Below are 20,094 nucleotides of genomic sequence, written 5' to 3' on the forward strand. Positions count from 1 at the left end.
AGTGTAACATTGTATTGTATAATACTGACTTATAAACCATTGTACCGGTGTATTGTTCGATGTGTTTAATATTGTCTATTATAAATATGTCATCGTATAAATCGTATGTGTGTGATAATGTCTATTGTATCATTTTATGGTTGAATGACATATTTCATTATATCTTATAATGTCGAGAATTCATTGCCCGACGAAAAAGTTTACTTGTTTAATACTAGTGTAAAAGAGTAAATAATTTGAAAGTTTCATCAATAATGAATTCTACAAATGTAAAAAAAAATCTAGTTAATTTTATCAAACAAACCAATGATAAAGATTGTTGGCCTGTGTAATAACTGTACCTTGTTGCTGTAAACAAACTTTATTTGGAATGTATTTAGTGTTACGAGTGCACATTCAATGTGACGTTGCACGTGCGAGTTGTTGTCACTCCACCACCGTGTAGCTTTTACCTGACAGGTGAGGAAAGGTATGTTTTGTATTTGAAAATGTACGTGGAGGTACATATGTTTGGTAGACAATGTGTTTAAATATACCGATTCTGTAAACTTGTGTAATCCATGGATGGTCGAGGACTACCTGCTAAATACCAGACACGTCGTATTCAGACGAAACATACCGTGTTTGATCGTTTCATTCCGTATCGGCCATGTTTAAATGGAGACGCATCATATGCCAAAATTTTGGCCCATCAAGACGGCACAGATGCTATCAGACAACCAGCTCAACATCAAGATCCTCGATCACGATACTACAGGAAATTACTGGATGCTGTTTTCAAGAAAAGTGACCATCGGATCCTAGCGATTACACAACGGCCTCTGTCGGGATACTCGAGTAAGTGAATAAATACACTGACTAGTCACTTTATATAGCATACAACAGCACCAGGCCATTTGTAGAGCAGAAGTGCATGATATGTATGTATGTAATGTATGTATGTATGTATGTATGTATGTATGTACATTTTTCTTTAAAAAGTTTGAGTAAAAGTAAGATACTTGTTGATTGCTAGATTTTGTCTATTTGTTACTTTATATATCCGAACGTGAGGTCAAAGTTGTCCAGTTCGTAAAACTCTCTAAAACTGACCATGACACAAGATCAATCGAAATTTTGGAGGTTGCGATTCATATCAGTTTTCTGAAACTAGATAAATAAAAATACAGTTTGCTAACCTGGCGTTGATGAACCGATATAAAAACGCCGACAAATTGTCAGCAGGAGGGTCTGAATAAATAGTATATATCAAATTTGCACCACTTTATGAGGCTTCGAGAAACATAGTAAATGGAATTCTTAGCGATGTCAACCTTGCAACGTCCACGTGCGCCTGACTGCAATGATTAGATTTAGACTCGTTATTACATGTACCTTTAGATCCTGTCCAAGCAGTCATCAGTTTATAGATAACTGTCATTCAATCGATTTAGATTTTTTACCTTTAGAACCTGTCCAAGCGGTCATCAGTCTATAGGTAACCGTCATTCAATCGATGTAGATTTTTACCTTTAGAACCTGTCCAAGCGGTCATCAGTCTACAGATAACCGTCATTCAATCGATTTAGATTCTTTTTTACCTTTAGAACCTGTCCAAGCGGTCATCAGTCTACAGATAACCGTCATTCAATCGATTTAGATTCTTTTTTACCTTTAGAACCTGTCCAAGCGGTCATCGGTCTATAGATAACCGTCATTCAATCGATTTAGATTCTTTTTTTTACCTTTAGAACCTGTCCAAGCGGTCATCAGTCTATATATAACCGTCATTCAATCGATTTAGATTCTTTTTTGACCTTCAGAACTTGTTCAAGCGGTCATCAGTCTACAGATAACCGTCATTCAATCGATTTAGATTCTTTTTTTTTTACTTTTAGAACCTGTCCAAGCGGTCATCAGTCTATATATAACCGTCATTCAATCGATTTAGATTCTTTTTTTTACCTTTAGAACCTGTCCAAGCGGTCATCAGTCTACAGATAAGCATCATTCAATCGATTTAGATTCTTTTTTACCTTTAGAACCTGTCCAAGCGGTCATCGGTCTATAGATAAGCATCATTCAATCGATTTAGATTCTTTTTTTTTACCTTTAGAACCTGTCCAAGCGGTCATCGGTCTATAGATAAACATCATTCAATCGATTTAGATTTTTTACCTTTAGAACCTGTCCAAGCGGTCATCGGTCTATAGATAAGCATCATTCAATCGATTTAGATTTTTTACCTTTAGAACCTGTCCAAGCGGTCATCAGTCTACAGATAACCGTCATTCAATCGATTTAGATTTTTTACCTTTAGAACCTGTCCAAGCGGTCATCGGTCTACAGATAAGCATCATTCAATCGATTTAGATTTTTTACCTTTAGAACCTGTCCAAGCGGTCATCAGTCTACAGATAACCGTCATTCAATCGATTTAGATTTTTTACCTTTAGAACCTGTCCAAGCGGTCATCGGTCTACAGATAAGCATCATTCAATCGATTTAGATTTTTTACCTTTAGAACCTGTCCAAGCGGTCATCAGTCTACAGATAAGCATCATTCAATCGATTTAGATTTTTTACCTTTAGAACCTGTCCAAGCGGTCATCGGTCTACAGATAAGCATCATTCAATCGATTTAGATTTTTTACCTTTAGAACCTGTCCAAGCGGTCATCGGTCTACAGATAACCGTCATTCAATCGATTTAGATTTTTTACCTTTAGAACCTGTCCAAGCGGTCATCAGTCTACAGATAACCGTCATTCAATCGATTTAGATTTTTTACCTTTAGAACCTGTCCAAGCGGTCATCAGTCTACAGATAACCGTCATTCAATCGATTTAGATTTTTTACCTTTAGAACCTGTCCAAGCGGTCATCAGTCTACAGATAACCGTCATTCAATCGATTTAGATTTTTTACCTTTAGAACCTGTCCAAGCGGTCATCAGTCTACAGATAAGCATCATTCAATCCTGACAGTAGAAGAGGCTAATTATCCTTACTGCTTGTGTACGGCATTTCAACGTTATTCATTATATTATATGTGTGTTTATATACTCCTCTTTTACTAAGGTGACAATAACAAACTGGTTAAGCCTTCTTTTACGCATTTACTCTTGTTTAAACACACACGTTACAATTTAAAGTACATCTTTGTAGGTCCGATGTCTCCAAATCGGTCGTTCTTCAACGCCCCGATGGATGACTTGTTTGCCACGCCCTCTATACGGAGAAGACGACATGTACCGAAATCTCCGATCTGCGTCATGGATCTCCCTAAGTTACGAAATAACTTTTGTAAGAATTTTAATTAGAGTCACGAGGTTGGGGAGGGACTGAGAAAAGACGTAGAAGCATTGTGAAAATGCACACGAAATACTGAAATGAAGACGTATTTGTAAAAGTTTATATTACAAAAGTAGGTTTATTTTCTTTATCAAATTGCATTTGTATGTCATATTTTACATTCACTTTATATCAATTCGGTCGTTAAAATGATAAATATGTATATTATATGTATATAAATGAATGTACTTATGGAATTTGGAAAAAACTATGAAATTGCCAAACATTTGTCATCCCACTGGGAAATATTCTGACGCGATTGGGTTCGTTGGATGCTCGTTAGCATTCCTGGTAGTGTTGTTGTGATTAACCTTGTTCTCATTTGAGAACGTGACATTACTTACTCAGATTGACCAAGATTTGTATGACGTTACCGTCGATGAAGCAGGAGATGCTTACTCTTCAGGAACACCTCATCTTATGCTCCGTGTATTTATTACCTGTTGTATTGTCTACGTTTCAATGATTTGACAAATGAATTCAGGTTATCTTTACATGTCGGTATTTTCACTCACTCTCTCTTTGTCTCTCCGACTTTTGCTGGTCAACAGATTAATAGCAAAATCACACAATGAACTATATGTATCTGTAATTAGGATACCAACAGAAACATTTTTGTGTCAGGTTCATGAGAAAACGAAACATTTTAAGATATGTAATGAACTCTCTTAACAGTTACAAACAATTTAGACTGGGGGAAATCCAACAAAATCGCAGTGGCCCTCAATCTGACTACATATGTGTGGGATGCCCAGTCCAAATTGTGCCAGAAGATCCAACTGACTACCTCCCGTCCGGAACATGACTACATCTCCTGCCTGGCCTGGGATCCTGATGGGACACAACTCGTTATCGCTGACAACCTCGGCGATATTACGGCAAGTCGTTACAAACCATTGCATTAGTTACATTTTAAGGACAGTAAAATGACTCCCAAATCAAAAAGTTTTGATCGTTGAATCATGCAGATTACTGTTAAGTCATTTGAACACGTGATCGCAATTACAAAATGGTCTGCTACTTAAATAGGTGCATTTTAACCAAACTTGTAAATAATTTACAAAATAAGTTACCAGTTAGAGTTGTATTTAGGCAGAAATTTAGGATGAATTCTGAATTATGGAAAACTTTCAAATTATGGAAAAGTTTTGCACGTGTATTCCATATCCACGAGAAAAAAAACAACACTCACTATATAGGCACGTGTTGACTGTTGATATAATTATTGTAAACCAATAAAATCGCACATTTCGTTGGCAGGTAAGGTAGAAATTACATATATATTTATACCTGTACGGAAATAGAAAATAATGATCAGAAATAACGGAGAAAAGTGTAAGATAATGGTGAATGAGTCACTTTTTGTCAAAAATATTGTGACCGGAGTTCATCTGCATACGACAATAAAACAATTCATTAAAACATCAAATAGGTCATTTGTTTTGGTTATTGAGGTGGAAAGAAACATGGATTCAAAAATTAAAAAGACACTTCGCTTCCACGAAACACGAACGCTTAATAATGTTCTGGCGATGACCGTGACGGACGGACGGGTGGACGAAAGGACGAAAAGCACATCTGTAGTAACATATCTATTTCGCCTATTCATACTTTTCGACATATAGTAGTATGGTATAATTTTGAATATTATTTAACGCAGGTATGTGACCCTGAATGTTCGGTGATTAACCATCAGACACACCTGAAGGAACGGACAACAGTCAACATTGTCCGCTGGACTGACCACGGCATATACAGGTGACAAGTCTAAACATTATAGCCACCGAGGCATCGTCAGACTTGTGTGTTTTACGGTATTATTTAACAAGTAGAATGTATTGTCGCTCTAGGTGATTGTTATCTGCAGACAAATATCGTTTTACGTAGTATGGTGTTTGTCTGCAAAACTCCTTGTCATTTATGACGACGATAAGTACCAGAAAAAGACAATAAAATGCTTATATTTACATTCACTTCCTACTTCACGTTCGTGTACGAGTTACAACTTGATTTAAACTAAATTAAATCATACATTATCGACAGTGTTATCCGTATACTGGAACAGCCATTTTGATGGCGAACCGTCGCTATTTCTTCACCCATAATACTGACGTCATAATGGTTACGTATTGTCATTTATTGTTTCGTAAATTACACATCTTTAAGTAAGTTTACAGAATGACATTGCCTTGATAATCTCAATGTCTATAAAATTCTTTGTTTATAATGTACCTACATCCATTCTGAAGTCCACTTTACAGACATTTCGTCATTTGTTTGAAGCTATGTTTGTTGTTAGCACGTCGACTAATTTACAAAACAAACGCTAGTAAGAGTCCGCATTTACACGTATGTAGTGATGCTTTTTCTTCAATTAAACAGAAACGGTTAATATAATAAATAATATAAAATTTAGAACTATAATTCATTTGTAGCCAAGGACGAAATATTTCATCGATTCAATGAAAAAGTTAGTACATGTAACAAAATTGGTTTGAGAAAGTCAACAAGTTCACTTAACTATTGTAGTGGGGATCGTCATGGCACTGTATACAAGCACGACCCTCGGGTGAGGACGGCCGTGGCTCGACTTGGGGGTCATGACGTGATGGTATGTGGACTGTCCCAGGGGCCAGGGACACATTACTTGGCCAGTGGAGGTGGTGATGGACTTGTCTGTATTTGGGATGTTCGATCGTCAAAAGTTTACAGAAAAATTAAAGCTCACACGTTATTGGCAAAGGTAAGCGGTTATCTGTGAATGTTGCCTGGAAATACTGTGAACAGTTCCAGTATGCTTATCAACGATTGCTGATGATATTTTTTTTACCGGAAAATAGACTTTTCAGTATTTTGAATTATCAATACATGATTTTTTATCTGTCGCTTATCAACACTTCAATGACATTGAATTTTTCAAGTCAGAAACATATTAGTAGTTTGCCCTGAATGTTGTAGGCGTTGGCGTGGTGCCCTTGGCGGAAGAATGTACTCGCTTCCGGTGGTGGGTGTGATGACGGCAATATCCGGTTATGGAACATAAACACCGGAAATATGGTCGGGGAAATTTTAACACAGTCACAGGTAATAGTTTTTACATATCTACTTAAACTTATTTTAGGGTAGCCAGCATGTTAAATTTCAAACGAAATATTCTGACGAGTGTTTAGTAAATGTAATATTTCTATCATTAAACGTTTATACTAAAGAAAGAAAAAAAATTGGGCCTACTGTTATCTTACCAGATCTGTGGCATGTTATGGTCAGAAGAATATCACGAGCTCGTGTCTAGTCACGGACAAACCAAAGCCGAAGGGAACGAAACCAACGACCTCATCCTATGGGAAGAGAAGGATTTCTATTTTGAGCCTGTCGCCAAACTCCAACAGCACATTGGACGTCCCTTACATCTGGCCATGAGCCCTGACAAAACACATATAGGTAGGTAGTGAAACCAAGACTACAAGTCCTTGTCTACTCCCCGTCTGCTGTAAGAGTGACGAAGAATACACAAGTCGCCCTTCACTTGGCGGCAAGTCTTTCTCATAAAGCTGAGAACGGACTACTTTCTGCTGACATGGTTAAGTCCGTGGGAAAGAAGTTAGTCCTTATTACTCTGGATGTCCTGCGACGGGCCTCTGTATGTTGTTCAGTGAGGTCGCCACGAGCTAGTACACGGATACTCGGTCTCAAAATGACAATGGCTTTTCATGGGATAATGAACCAAGTGAACAAACCAACAAAGATGGTGTAACCATCGAACCAAGGTTTTTTTAGTATAACAGCAAAATATTAATTCATAACTGTTAAGATTTCATTGATCTAAGTAGTGCCCGGGAAAATGAATATCTACAGTATTGATGTAGAAATAAGGGCTTCGTAGATTGATCTGAATAGCAATGGCGAGAAAACATTTAACTTTGACTCTGAAAATTACATTTTTTTCTAATTTTGACATTTTCGAATTTCAGCTTCTGTTGGTGCGGATGAACACATATGTCTATGGCACTGTTTCCCGGCTTCTTCTAAGGAGGAACATTCATCTATTAACGTCGTTTCCCCTGTTGCACTGGATGGACATATCCGATAAGAATGACGTAATTTATCCTTGCAGTCAATGCACGTGAACACCTAAAATTTAGGATAAGAGTTCGTGCTTCTCATAAAGTAACACACTTGTATTTAAATGACTTCATAATTTTAAGCTCACAACAACAATAAACAGACTTTAAGCTTACAGGTCAAATCTGGTTAAATATCAAGAAGCATTCTATTTTTGTTACGTCATGTTATTGCGTTGTTTCGTCAGTATTTGTTGTTGGCATATATCCCCACAATACGTCATCAGTTTTTGTTGTTATAAAAAAAACATTGATTTTGAACCGATTATTGTTTCTTGTTTTTATAAGAAAGATGTTAAGTCAAGACTTGTAACCTGTTTTATTCGACCATTTGAGTATTATGACAACGCTGTTTTTTCCGATATACTTACGTAATCGAAATTCTAAAGAAAGATTCCATACCATTTTGGCAATATGCCAATATTTCTTATTATTACTGTTAACCATAATGTATTGTATTAGACAGAGTTCATTAAGGACACATCAAAATTAAAATCCAGGTAGAAAGCCAATTGTAGAATACATAGGAATTGGACATGATACTGACAACTCAGCCTCGATACTCCAGGAATTACCTTCCCTATCGTTCCACACCCCTGGAACATTTCATGGCAAAATTTAAGGCTCAAGCCAAGTACTTCGATTACTCTATTGCAATGTGCTATCTGCATGCGCACTTTGTGAAATTGTTCAAGTTTTCAAATGTAGGTTAAAGGTCAATGTCAAGATCAAATATTTAGGTACCACCAGTAAGGTCTTGTCACAAGCAACACATATGTAGGTACCACCAGTAAGGTCTTGTCACAAGGAACACATATGTAGGTACCACCAGTAAGGTCTTGTCACAAGCAACACATATGCCAAATATGTAGGTACCACCAGTAAGGTCTTGTCACAAGCAACACATATGCCAAATATGTAGGTACCACCAGTAAGGTCTTGTCACAAGCAACACATATGCCAAATATGAAAGCCCTGCCTTTAACGGTGTTAGTTATGGGCAAGGTTAAAGAAACTATACGACATAACCCTAGTTTAAAGCCAGTACACTATACCATTATTCGTTTGAATTACATCAAATGATCAAACTGGTCTTTTTTTTATTTTAAATCAAGAAGGTGGTGTACATAGAGCCTCGCCATGAAGTTTTCCAAGGTTGTAGAAAACGATAGTGATCGTAACCCCTAGAGTATCGCGGATGCTGTCGACCCGAAACAATAGATATCTAGAAGATGAATATACCGTCCGACAAAGGGGTGTATATACTCCACAATAAATATCACAATCAATTAGTTTTATAGATGTTAATTTAACATCGCTTGTTGTTTGCCATCTTCAAGTTGCATCGAGATTCGCTAATATGGTGATACAGAACACGAGCACGTACGTGCACATGGCCTCATTGAGACTAACCAGAGCTTAAGGCAGTTTACATATCTAAAATAATAATAGTAATAGTAATATATTGTGTTAAGTCTCATCGACCACTACACTAAATAACTTGAATGATTTAAAACTTTCACTAAATTTAGTAAACGGCGTCCCAATACTGTCTTGTGCTGATAGGGCGTTGTCAGTTTCTCACGCTTGATGTGCGCTGTTAAATTGAAATTGATTGATTTGTTTATATTCTATTTTATTATTAACAAAATGCAAAAAATCTATACCAGACGCCATACATCGACACAGCTAACCAGGTATCTAAAAATTGATTTTTCTTATCTTAATTTCACGGTGCCATTGACACTTTGATTTTATTTATAATTGTAAACTTACATCATTGATAAGTTGATTGAAATGCGTTTCTCAAAACCATAAACAACTTCATTTTCTTTAATATGTATATATATATACTGCAGAGGTTACGCCCACAATCGCTCTCTGTACCCCTAGAACCATCCTCGATACTCCAGAGGTTACGCCTCCAATCGCTCTCTATATCCTTAGAACCATCCTTGACACCTCATACCTTACGCCCAACATCGCTCTCTGCCCTGGAATCATCCTCAATACTCTAGAGGTTACGCTCACTTTCGCTCCCTGCAGCCCTGGAACCATCCTCAATACTCTAGAGGTTACGCTCACTTTCGTTCTCTGCAGTCCAGGAACCATCCTCAATACTCTAGAGGTTACGCTCACTTTCGCTCTCTGCAGCCCAGGAACCATCCTCAATACTCTAGAGGTTACGCTCACTTTCGCTCCCTGCAGCCCTGGAACCATCCTCAATACTCTAGAGGTTACGCTCACTTTCGCTCTCTGCAGCCCAGGAACCATCCTCAATACTCTAGAGGTTACGCTCACTTTCGCTCTCTGCAGCCCAGGAACCATCCTCAATACTCTAGAGGTTACGCTCACTTTCGCTCTCTGCAGCCCAGGAACCATTCTCGATACTCCGGGGTAACGATCACTTTCGCTCTCTGCAGCCCTGGAACCATCCTCAATACTCTAGAGGTTACGCTCACTTTCGCTCTCTGCAGCCCAGGAACCATCCTCAATACTCTAGAGGTTACGCTCACTTTCGCTCTCTGCAGCCCTGGAACCATTCTCGATATTCTAGAGGTATTCTTACTTTCGTTCTCTGTAGCCCTGGAAGAGGTAATGGCAAACACGAAGGCACAAGCCAAGTAATTTGATTGATCAAGAGCAGGGTTAACAACATCTACGGGCTCGAAACAAAGACTGCGCCATAGATACACAAAATGATCAATTAGACGTTGAAACTGATATTTTTTTGTCAGCTCAACTTTCTCCTTCTTTTCAAAAAAACTATTCATGGCCATTAAAGCGTTTTCTATTAGGATTTTCCATTATGCTTCAATAGTTTGGAATTTGAAAAAAAGAGTCCTTTGATACATGATTGTGTATTAACATTATCACTCATAATGTACATCCAGAGCCGAATGACTCCTGAAGAAATGCTCATTTAAAATTGAAATCTATGCAAGATCCTTTCTTTCCAATTGGGGTGAAAAGGAAAATGCCACCGAGCTTTGGATAAAGCAACACATATTTCGATTTCTTCAACTTAAAATTCTAGTGGTTAAAAAAAATATAAATTTACTATATAAAGTATATACAGAATGTGTATATATATCATACTTGCAGGATTATGAAGACAATGCGAAGATAAAATTCATGCTAGATTCGATCGCATTTAGCAGTGTTGATGACATGATGGTTTGAATTATGATTCCTTATACTGTGAAGGTTGTTACTTAAAAGTTTTTCTTTTCAAGGGTGGAGTAAGATCAGAAAAAGATCATTTCCGTATGAAAATAACACGTGCTTGATGAAATCGCGGAAATTTGTAATATCGAATACACTTCATCTGCTTTAAACAAATGTGGCTTACCCTGGTAGTATCAACGCCTGAAAGAGAGGGAATATTTGGACACAGGGAACCCCTGATCTCGAAACCGAACCCTGTTTAACTAGTCACAATAGTAGCTAATACAAGTACTAGGTACAGCTGAAAAAGCTTCACCGCTGTGTCAGAAATGTTTGACTTGCTTAGTTTATGTAGTTGCTAAAACGTTACTTGAGGCAAACAAAGTTGTACCGCGTAGGTATTTAGTGTAATGGTCAGTGTAAGTTCCAATATGGTGTATGAATATTTCATATATCATGTCACCATTACTTGATATTTTCTGCCCTTAGGCAGGGTACAAGTTATAATATTTCACACAGAAAAACTTTATTACTCATAATTAACGCCCTAAGGTAGGGTACAAGTTATGTGCGTGGTTATAACACCTCAGTGAAGTTCTGATGTACGTGGTTATGACACTTCAGTGAAGATCTGATGTACGTGGTTATGACACTTCAGTAAAGATCTGATGTAGTGGTTATGTAACCTTAGTGAAGACCTGATGTACGTGGTTATGTAACCTTAGTGAAGACCTGATGTACGTGGTTATGTAACCTTAGTGAAGACCTGATGTAGTGCTTATGTAACCTTAGTGAAGATCTGATGTAGCGGTTATGTAACCTTAGTGAAGATCTGATGTACGTGGTAATGACACTTCAGTGAAGATCTGATGTAGTGGTTATGTAACCTTAGTGAAGATCTGATGTAGTGGTTATGTAACCTTAGTGAAGATCTGATGTACGTGGTTATGTAACCTTAGTGAAGACCTGATGTACGTGGTTATGTAACCTTAGTGAAGATCTGATGTAGTGGTTATGTTACCTTAGTGAAGATCTGATGTACGTGGTTATGTAACCTTAGTGAAGATCTGATGTACGTGGTTATGTAATCTTAGTGAAGACCTGATGTACGTGGTAATGTCACCTCAGTGAAGACCTGATGTACGTGGTAATGTCACCTCAGTGAAGACCTGATGTACGTGGTTATGACACCTCAGTGAAGACCTGATGTACGTGGTAATGTCACCTCAGTGAAGACCTGATGTACGTGGTAATGTCACCTCAGTGAAGACCTGATGTACGTGGTTATGACACCTCAGTGAAGACCTAATGTAGTGGTTATGTAACCTTAGTGAAGATTAAAAAAAATGGAATTTCAAATAATTTCAGATCCTCAAATCTACGAAACTAAACATATAGTTAATATCAATTAAAAACTGAATAAATATACTTGTCTGGAAATGGAATTTATCTTTGTAAGAAAAAACATTTTACCGTCTTGATTTTATTGTGTGTGTGTGTGTGTGTGTGTGGGTGGGTGGGTGGGTGTGTGAGGGTGTGTGTGTGTGTGTGTGTGTGTATGTGTGAGGATGTGTGTGTGTGTGTGCGCGCGCGCGCGTGTGTGTGTGTGTGTGTGTGTAGGAGGGGTATAATAACATTGAAAAAAGCTTCAAATGATTTACATTGTTGTTACTTCAATAGGCCTACTGGTTAACTACATGGTACCGCCACAATATGACGTCATCAATCGTGACTTGATTGTATGTTATGACGTCTTAGAAAGGGGAGATAATTATGTATATAATTGTAATAATTTATACAATGTCGGTTTTAATGTCTATATAAATATCACTATTCTCATCAACTGGAACAATCTATGTATAACATATGTAAGTTGACGACACATGGATATTGATAAATGTAGAAACGAAGACGAAATGAAAACAAATCAAATAATTCCGTTCCTTTCTTCATCTCTCTGATGTCGTTGTATTTACACTTCCATGTTGCTTTTAGGATATCCTCAGTTCGTAAGCGCCTATTTCTTGGCTCATCCGATTATGCAGTATTAGCCATATCTTTCGTATAATAAGAGCAATTGCATTAAGTAAGGACTCTTTTATGTATAAACCATGATATTGTTTGAACAAATGGTCAGTGGAATGTTTCATCTTCAACATCTGTATCTTATTCACAATTTATGTGATACTTTAAATTAAGAATATTTCTTCTTTTTCGTTGCGCAGGTGAATCTCTATTGAATTAAGATGATTATACAAAAACCCGACCTTTCATTTGGAAAATCTGTAAGAAACTGCGCACCATATCTAAGTCGGAAGTCGTTTTTATCAATTTTTAATCCAGAAAGTTATATACCGGAATTCTACAATATCCTCATAGAGTTTATTGGTAAGATCTCCCAACAAGTTATTGGGATACTTATGGAAACAAGCTGTGTTTTTATACGAGGTGGAATCTATCGAAGAGGATATAAAAATAGTAACACCTTGTCAAATCCTTCACTTTTCCATAATTGATAAAGTCTTTTAAAAACTAACAATAAATCTATTCATAACCATCACAACTGGAACCAAGAGCGTACAGACTATTCCACTTTGTACATGTTCAGCTTACAGTGTACCTTGATCTTCCAACAACGAAATCAGCAAGGACATTTCTCCTCACAATAATAGTAATTCTCCATTTTTAAATTGTGATATCATTGCTTCCCCAAACCTATGGCATTTGAATGTCATGATTTGATATTGAATAGCTTGTTCCTAACACTGAACTATTATTCTTTTTGAAAACGATGTTGAGAATTGACAGATATAGTCACAGCCAACAGAGTTTTAAGAGATACATGTTGATGAAGGCTATGGGATAGGCTTATTGTAGTCATAGTAATATCATTGGGAGATATGCGATTTCGTGTTTTATTTTGTTCTTATTTGGAAACGCGACATTAATTACTTAAACTGACCAAGATTTACGTGGAGGGTGCCGTCGATCAGAAGATGTTTACTCTCCGGAGTCCTGGTCTTATTATCTTTGTACTTTTTCGCGTGTCTGCGTGCAGATCTTACCTTTGTTTATAGTTCATCCCCGGTTTATCGAGTTAAAGTTTGAATTAAATTTCTGGTAATATGTTGGTATTTTGCTTTGTTATTTTCGACAGGTTTCAATATCTTTTAAGAACCATAAAGGCAAACATACTTTTCCTTTCTTTTTATTGCACAAAAAATGGATAGATGTTATTTAACAAAACTAAATTAAAGAAAACAACCAGGAGAACCGGTACGTTTATTTATTTTCGCACGCTCAGTGGCAAGTACATTCATATAGTTTCAAATGGTATGGAAATCACCACGGGGGACGTTGATATGGTGAACCTTGCACCTTATCTTCCACAGGAAGACTGGTCGGAAGTTTGATACTTCGAGTAGCTGATACCATAGGATGTCACAGCACTTTGCAGTGTTGATTCTTCGGTGGGGGTTAACGCCTGTCTATCGCGTTTTACGATCCACGATGCCTCTGAAAAAAAATGGTAAAAGATGTGACAAAATGACTACCACTGTTTGATGTTGGACCAACTACTGACTGACTGAAATATCCATCTTACCTTACTTTAAGTTGTTTTCATTTCATGTGAGATTTTATGAAACACGTCTCGAAGTTTCAATTTTTGTTCAGCAAAGCGCGTAAAAATCAAACCTAGAACCGATTTATAAAATATCAGATGAATATCTATTCTATTTTAACATTACAATATTGCAAATATAACAACATCCTCAAATACACTACTTCCTCGCGCAAAACTAAATTCAAACATAGCATTATATTCCACAAAACTCGACCAATGTTTTTAGAAGACGGAGCATACCAAAACATGTTAAGAGTTTCTACACAACACTCGGGAAATACCATATTTGCCACACATAAGTAAACAGTTTCTACACAACACTCACGCAATGCCGTATTTGCCACATATATGTAAATATCTTGTACACAACACTCACCAATATACCATATTTGCCACATATATGTAAACATTTTCTATACAACACCCACGCAATGCCGTATTTACGACACATATATAAACAGTTTCTACACAACACTCACGCAATGCCGTATTTGCCACACATATGTAAACATTTTCTACACAACACTCACCAATATACCATATTTGCCACATATATGTAAACATTTTCTACACAACACTCACGCAATGCCGTATTTGCCACACATATATAAACAGTTTCTACACAACTCTCACGCAATGCCGTATTTGCCACACATATGTAAACATTTTCTACACAACACTCACCAATATACCATATTTGCCACATATATGTAAACATTTTCTACACAACACTCACGCAATGCCGCATTTGCCACACATATATAAACATTTTCTACACAACACTCACGCAATGCCGTATATGCCACTCAGATGTTAACAGTTTCTACACAACACTCACGCAATGCCGTATTTGCGACATAAATGAAATCAAAACATGAGTACTTCCACACAAAAGCAGAAACAGTTTGTTTTATACACAAAGTGTTCGTTTACATGTATACCATGTATTTGATAATACATATATAAATAGTGTATTCTCCAAATGATTTCTTTTTCTTTTTCAAAGGAATCCGTATTATTGACTTGCTTTAAAATTCTGATGTTTTCTTGATACGTACCAATGGCTGTTCCGTAAAACAGGTCCCTACACGCGTACATAACGGACGGATCTTCATAGCCTGGCTGTACAATAGTAAAGACTCCAACGAATACCCAGTTGCCGTTAACTTAAAATAGCAATGCGAAAGTTTGGTTATTTTCAAATATTGCATAATAAACTATGCAATGAAATTTCCACTAAATACATTTTGCTATAATTATTTTTACTTGTCATTACATGTACTTGTCTGAGAGGTGTTTAAATGCGAATACCTGTTTTGTTTTGTGAAAAGTCTTCCATGAAAAGATTTTGCTGACAGAGTCATATATTAATCTTCATACCTCTAGTTTTGGCTCGAAAAGTGCCTGACTTTGAAGTAGGTTCTAGAACGATCCTTGTCGATGTCTGTAGCGGTAGTGGCCTACAAAATTTGATATGGAATTTCTTAATATCATGCAGATAGGGTAACGTTCATGTTATTTAAAGTTTCTGTTTTAATGCTATTTCGTTGGCAACTATTTTGAGGATAAACAGAGATTCATTTAAACTGGAAAATGCATATTTAAAAAGTTTCTAAATGTTGAATATTGCATTAACGTTAGAATTTATAGATAAGAAGAAAAACAAAGAAATCGACAAAAAAATCTAACATGAGCTAAAGAGTTTTTGCAATGACTGGTCATTTCTGTGCTGAATGCCATTGGTTGGTACATTCCACGTCACCGCCATCACTGGCTGCCATTAGACGTATCCGCTGTATATCATGTTTTAGAATACACAACAAATGATATTAATTTTTTAAGGAAATTACACGCGAAAAATGTGGATACCGGAAAATCAATCAAATATGAAATACGCTCTGATATTTTTGATTTATTATAAAACAATCATCAAAACCAGAATAAATTACTGCTAAAACAACGAAAAACCAATGGCATTGATGTTAAAACAGATGCTAATTTCCAGAATATGAATCTTTTTTATTTTTCTTGTTTAACTCGTAACTAATTCTGAAATATTCTGTTAGACATTTCTAAAGCTTCTGGTCCTGTTAAAATGAGTCCAAGAACTATTAAGGAAGCAAAGACAGGGTCTGTTATTTAAACCCTTTCTAAATTGTTTAATAAATCTATCGACTGTGGTAAATATCCTTCTATATGGAAAGTCGCTAATGTTACGCCAGTTTTTAAAAAGGGTGATAAATCCATTGTTTCAAACTATTGACCTATATCTTTAATAAGTATCGTTGGCAAACTAATGGAAAAGTGTATTTTTAAACATGTTCACGATTTTTTTAGAGATACAAATTCTTTTACAAATTGTCAATCAGGCTTCACACCAGGGGAATCAATTACTAGATATCACAAATGATATTGGGAGGGCTTTAGACGCAGGTAAAGAAATCATTGCGGTATTCTGTGACATAAGTAAATCGTTTGATAGGGTTTGGCACAGGGGTCTTATACATAAATTGGAAAAATCTGGCGTTTCTGGTAAACTTCTATTTTGGTGCAAAAATTATTTAAATGACAGAAGTCAAAGGGTTGTTATAAATGGTCTTTTTTCTGAGAGCCAAAATATCAAAGAAGGTGTTCCTCAAGGTTCAATATTAGGTCCTCTCTTCATTCTAGTATATATATTAATGATATAGTGAATGATATTAATTTTAAACTAAAGTTATTGGCTGATGACATAGCCTTATATATCATAGTTGAAAATCCCAATATTGCTATTGATACCATCAATAATGATCTTTAAAAAATATATGTATGGGCAAATAAGTGGTTAGTAAAATTTAATCCAGACAAGACAGAATCTTTATTAATTAACCAAAAAACTATACCAGGAATTTATGATCCTATCACTATGGACAATGTATCTAATGTAAAATCTCATAAACAAGTAGGGGTATTAATGTCTGATGATGGTACATGGAAAAAACATATTGATTACATATTGAAGAAAGTGTTTCCAAGACTAGCGGTTTTAAGAAATTCAAAAAACATATTAGATAGGAATTCTCTCCAAACAATATATTTTTCTTTTATCAGACCTATTTTGGAATATTCTGACGTAGTTTGGGATAATTTACCAAAATTTTTTATGTCAAAATTTAGAAAACATCCAAATTGAAGCTGCAAGAATAGTTACAGCTGCTACTGAATTGTCAAGTATTAGTTTATTGTACAATGATGTGGGTTGGGGAAAACTCTCTAAAAGTCCAATCTAATTCCAAGTAAGGTATCAGATATCCATAGACATAATACTAGAAATTCAAACAACTTATTATTAATTAATTGCAGGACTCAGTTTTATAAAACATCATTTTTGAATTCTGCAGTACATTTATGGAATTCTTTACCAATCGATATTCGCGAAAATCCGTCTGTCAGGATAATTAAAAGATTTTTACAAAAAGATAATGTAATTATTCCTTACTATTTTAATATTGGAAGAAGAAACCTTCAAATTTTGATTGGGGCTCAAATGTAGTAATCTCAAACAACATTTACACTTAAGAAATCTGGAAGAAAGTCCATTTTGTTAATGCGGGTTAGTAGAAAGTACCCACCATTTTTTATTACCTTGTGCTAATTATAACATAATTCGACAAAATCCTTTACTTCAGCTAGATATTACTCTAACTGGAAAAAATCTATTATGGGGAAACGACACTTACTCTAAACAGAAAAATGAACAAATATTCTTGACCGTGCAAAATTATATGAAGCTCAGTAAACGTTTTACCTAATGTTTTTTGTCCTTTATTTCTTATTACCATACTGCACATCATGTATTGTTTCATAGATCTGAAAGCAGCTTTGTAAGGTAACCTTTTTTTTACATACCAATGAATCAAGGCGCTACTACTTAAGTTAGAAATTACATTTTGTAATTCTATCCACCACATGTGCGTAAGTATATAGATATTATTGTTATGTGTGAATATTACTTTTTCGTCCAATGTCGATGTTAGGTGTTCCAGTTTTGATTTATATTTGTCTTTGTATGTACATGGGAAAGGAATTGATATAAGCTTCAAGCTTGTTTTCCCATCCCATAAGATTAAATGTACCTGTCTGTATTTTAATGCTAATTATTGAATAAAATCTTGTTTAAACTTAATTCTGAAATATACGTAATTACCAAATCTCTGTATTTTCCTTCGTTTTAACTTGAGTCACAACTTATCCCAAAAAATGGTTGAACCTATACTCCACTGATGTTTCTTCCCTTTGGAAATCTTTCACGTGAAAACGTGTAGCAAATTTAGAAATGATAGTTGCGATGAGAATAATTCTGAATTACAAAAGCCGTTTTAAATGTAATCAGGAAATCATTAGAGGTATGAATACATGATTTACAAGTATAGAACGCTTTACATTATGAACGCATAGAGTTATATACTGCATAGTTAGCATTATTCGCGGCAAGTTTTCTTTTTATATTCGCGGTCGTTGAAGATAATGAATCAATGTCCCTAAAATGAATATGTTATACACATAGCTGGATACAGATGGATATGCATGCGTCCGTGAACAAAACCAAACCAGGGCTAAGCGAAAAAAAACTAAACGGTAGAGCATACAAATTAGTTCACTACTTACTATTCGCGTTATCATAGATTTAACACTTAAGTATAACATTTATAGAAAGCAAATATTTTTTCTGTAATAGAAATACACAATATATTTGAAAACTTACCACCTCACCTCCCTGTAGTATACAAGATTGAACCCACCATCGTTTCGTTCAAATAACGTGTATGTCATACATTTCACGTTCGATTGGAGTGCGAACTGGAATCTCTTCCTCTCGTACCATACACCCGAATACTATAGTAAATAAAACAAAAATAAAAGAAAAATTCTGTTTATCTTTTCCTGTATGGATGTTATTATTTATAAACAAATATGTAAAACGCAATTTAACTAGGATAGTGTGAATGTTAACCGAAAAAAGTGTGAGTGGATGGGGGTGTTGGGGAGAATTAATACCAAAAAACTTAACAGACTTATTTTGAAAAATGTCGCTGATATTAATACTGAGAAAGATATAAATTCATTGTCTAAATTTGTCTTTTGTACAATAATCTACTATGATAAGTGACCAAGAAGACTGATAGTCTTACCCTGGACATGTTGAAATCTCCAATTTGCGGGATATTTGGACACGGTGAATTCCGCAATTCAAAACCAATATCAGTGAAATATCCTTGAACAGACACCACAGAAGCCATACCAAGGACGCATAATACGTATAGTGGGGATGCCATCTTTTTCTCCGTCCTGCTACTAATGTTAGAATATCAAATAAGCTTTCTATTTAAATACCCGTGACATTCAAAGGGAAGTAAAATATTGCGCATGGAAAAGTAGTCCCTTCACATGAAATAAGAATAAAGACACATATTTAGAGTAATGATAAGGATTTACGGTAAATGTTTAAGGTTACACGAAAATAAATGTATCAGGTTTTTGTATAATAATTACATTAAATTTTTCAAACTTTAGAAAACAAATAAGGAACTACTTTTCAATAGTTTTCAATATAGTATATAGTTTTGGTTCCCTTTCTGGAAACTTGACAAGAAAAAAAATCTTTCCTGAAAAAAAATTCTCAGTGCCATGTAAAAGTACGTGTTTTGTTGATATGCTGCATTCTATTACAACTATGAAAATGCTGTCATGTTATTGTGATGATGTTGTTTGAAAGAATCTATGCATAATTACAATAACATTGTAAAGAGATGAAGCTAACAAAACTTTGTGTCCATAGTGATTTTATAAACGTGTCGGGTGAGCCCACGT

General features: G+C 35.7%; 2 protein-coding genes across 2 annotated transcripts; one reads left to right on the plus strand and one right to left on the minus strand.

The window, feature by feature from the left end:
- The first annotated feature begins 560 nt into the window (after positions 1–560).
- LOC132556958 (uncharacterized) lies at positions 561–7,420 on the plus strand. Its single transcript, XM_060221422.1, has 8 exons — positions 561–837; positions 3,145–3,282; positions 4,006–4,208; positions 4,991–5,088; positions 5,860–6,073; positions 6,289–6,414; positions 6,576–6,771; positions 7,302–7,420. The coding sequence occupies exons 1-8, from the start codon at positions 561–563 to the stop codon at positions 7,418–7,420; spliced, it is 1,371 nt and encodes a 456-aa protein (XP_060077405.1).
- A 6,578-nt stretch (positions 7,421–13,998) lies between these two features.
- Positions 13,999–19,559, minus strand: LOC132556959 (apolipoprotein D-like). Its single transcript, XM_060221423.1, has 5 exons — positions 19,416–19,559; positions 18,989–19,119; positions 15,625–15,704; positions 15,303–15,410; positions 13,999–14,135 (listed from the first exon to the last, which is right to left on the minus strand). Exons 1-5 carry the CDS (start codon positions 19,557–19,559, stop codon positions 13,999–14,001), a joined length of 600 nt encoding a protein of 199 aa, XP_060077406.1.
- Between the last annotated feature and the right edge of the window lie 535 nt (positions 19,560–20,094).

Source organism: Ylistrum balloti, unplaced genomic scaffold (genome assembly GCF_031769215.1).
Source record: "Ylistrum balloti isolate Yb309-2 unplaced genomic scaffold, AGI_CSIRO_Ybal_v1 Utg370612, whole genome shotgun sequence".
Taxonomy (NCBI): domain Eukaryota; kingdom Metazoa; phylum Mollusca; class Bivalvia; order Pectinida; family Pectinidae; genus Ylistrum; species Ylistrum balloti.

Excerpts from the sequence above, each read along its gene's own strand:
- LOC132556958 (XM_060221422.1), top strand. The coding sequence starts at position 561 with ATGGATGGTCGAGGACTACCTGCTAAATACCAGACACGTCGTATTCAG. Across the intron at positions 838-3,144 it reads GCCTCTGTCGGGATACTCGA|GTCCGATGTCTCCAAATCGG; the intron begins GTAAGTGAATAA and ends ACATCTTTGTAG. Across the intron at positions 6,772-7,301 it reads CCCTGACAAAACACATATAG|CTTCTGTTGGTGCGGATGAA; the intron begins GTAGGTAGTGAA and ends TTCGAATTTCAG.
- LOC132556959 (XM_060221423.1), bottom strand. The coding sequence starts at position 19,559 with ATGGCATCCCCACTATACGTATTATGCGTCCTTGGTATGGCTTCTGTG. Across the intron at positions 19,120-19,415 it reads GAGATTTCAACATGTCCAGG|TATTCGGGTGTATGGTACGA; the intron begins GTAAGACTATCA and ends TATTTACTATAG. Across the intron at positions 14,136-15,302 it reads GTTTTACGGAACAGCCATTG|AGGCATCGTGGATCGTAAAA; the intron begins GTACGTATCAAG and ends ATTTTTTTTCAG.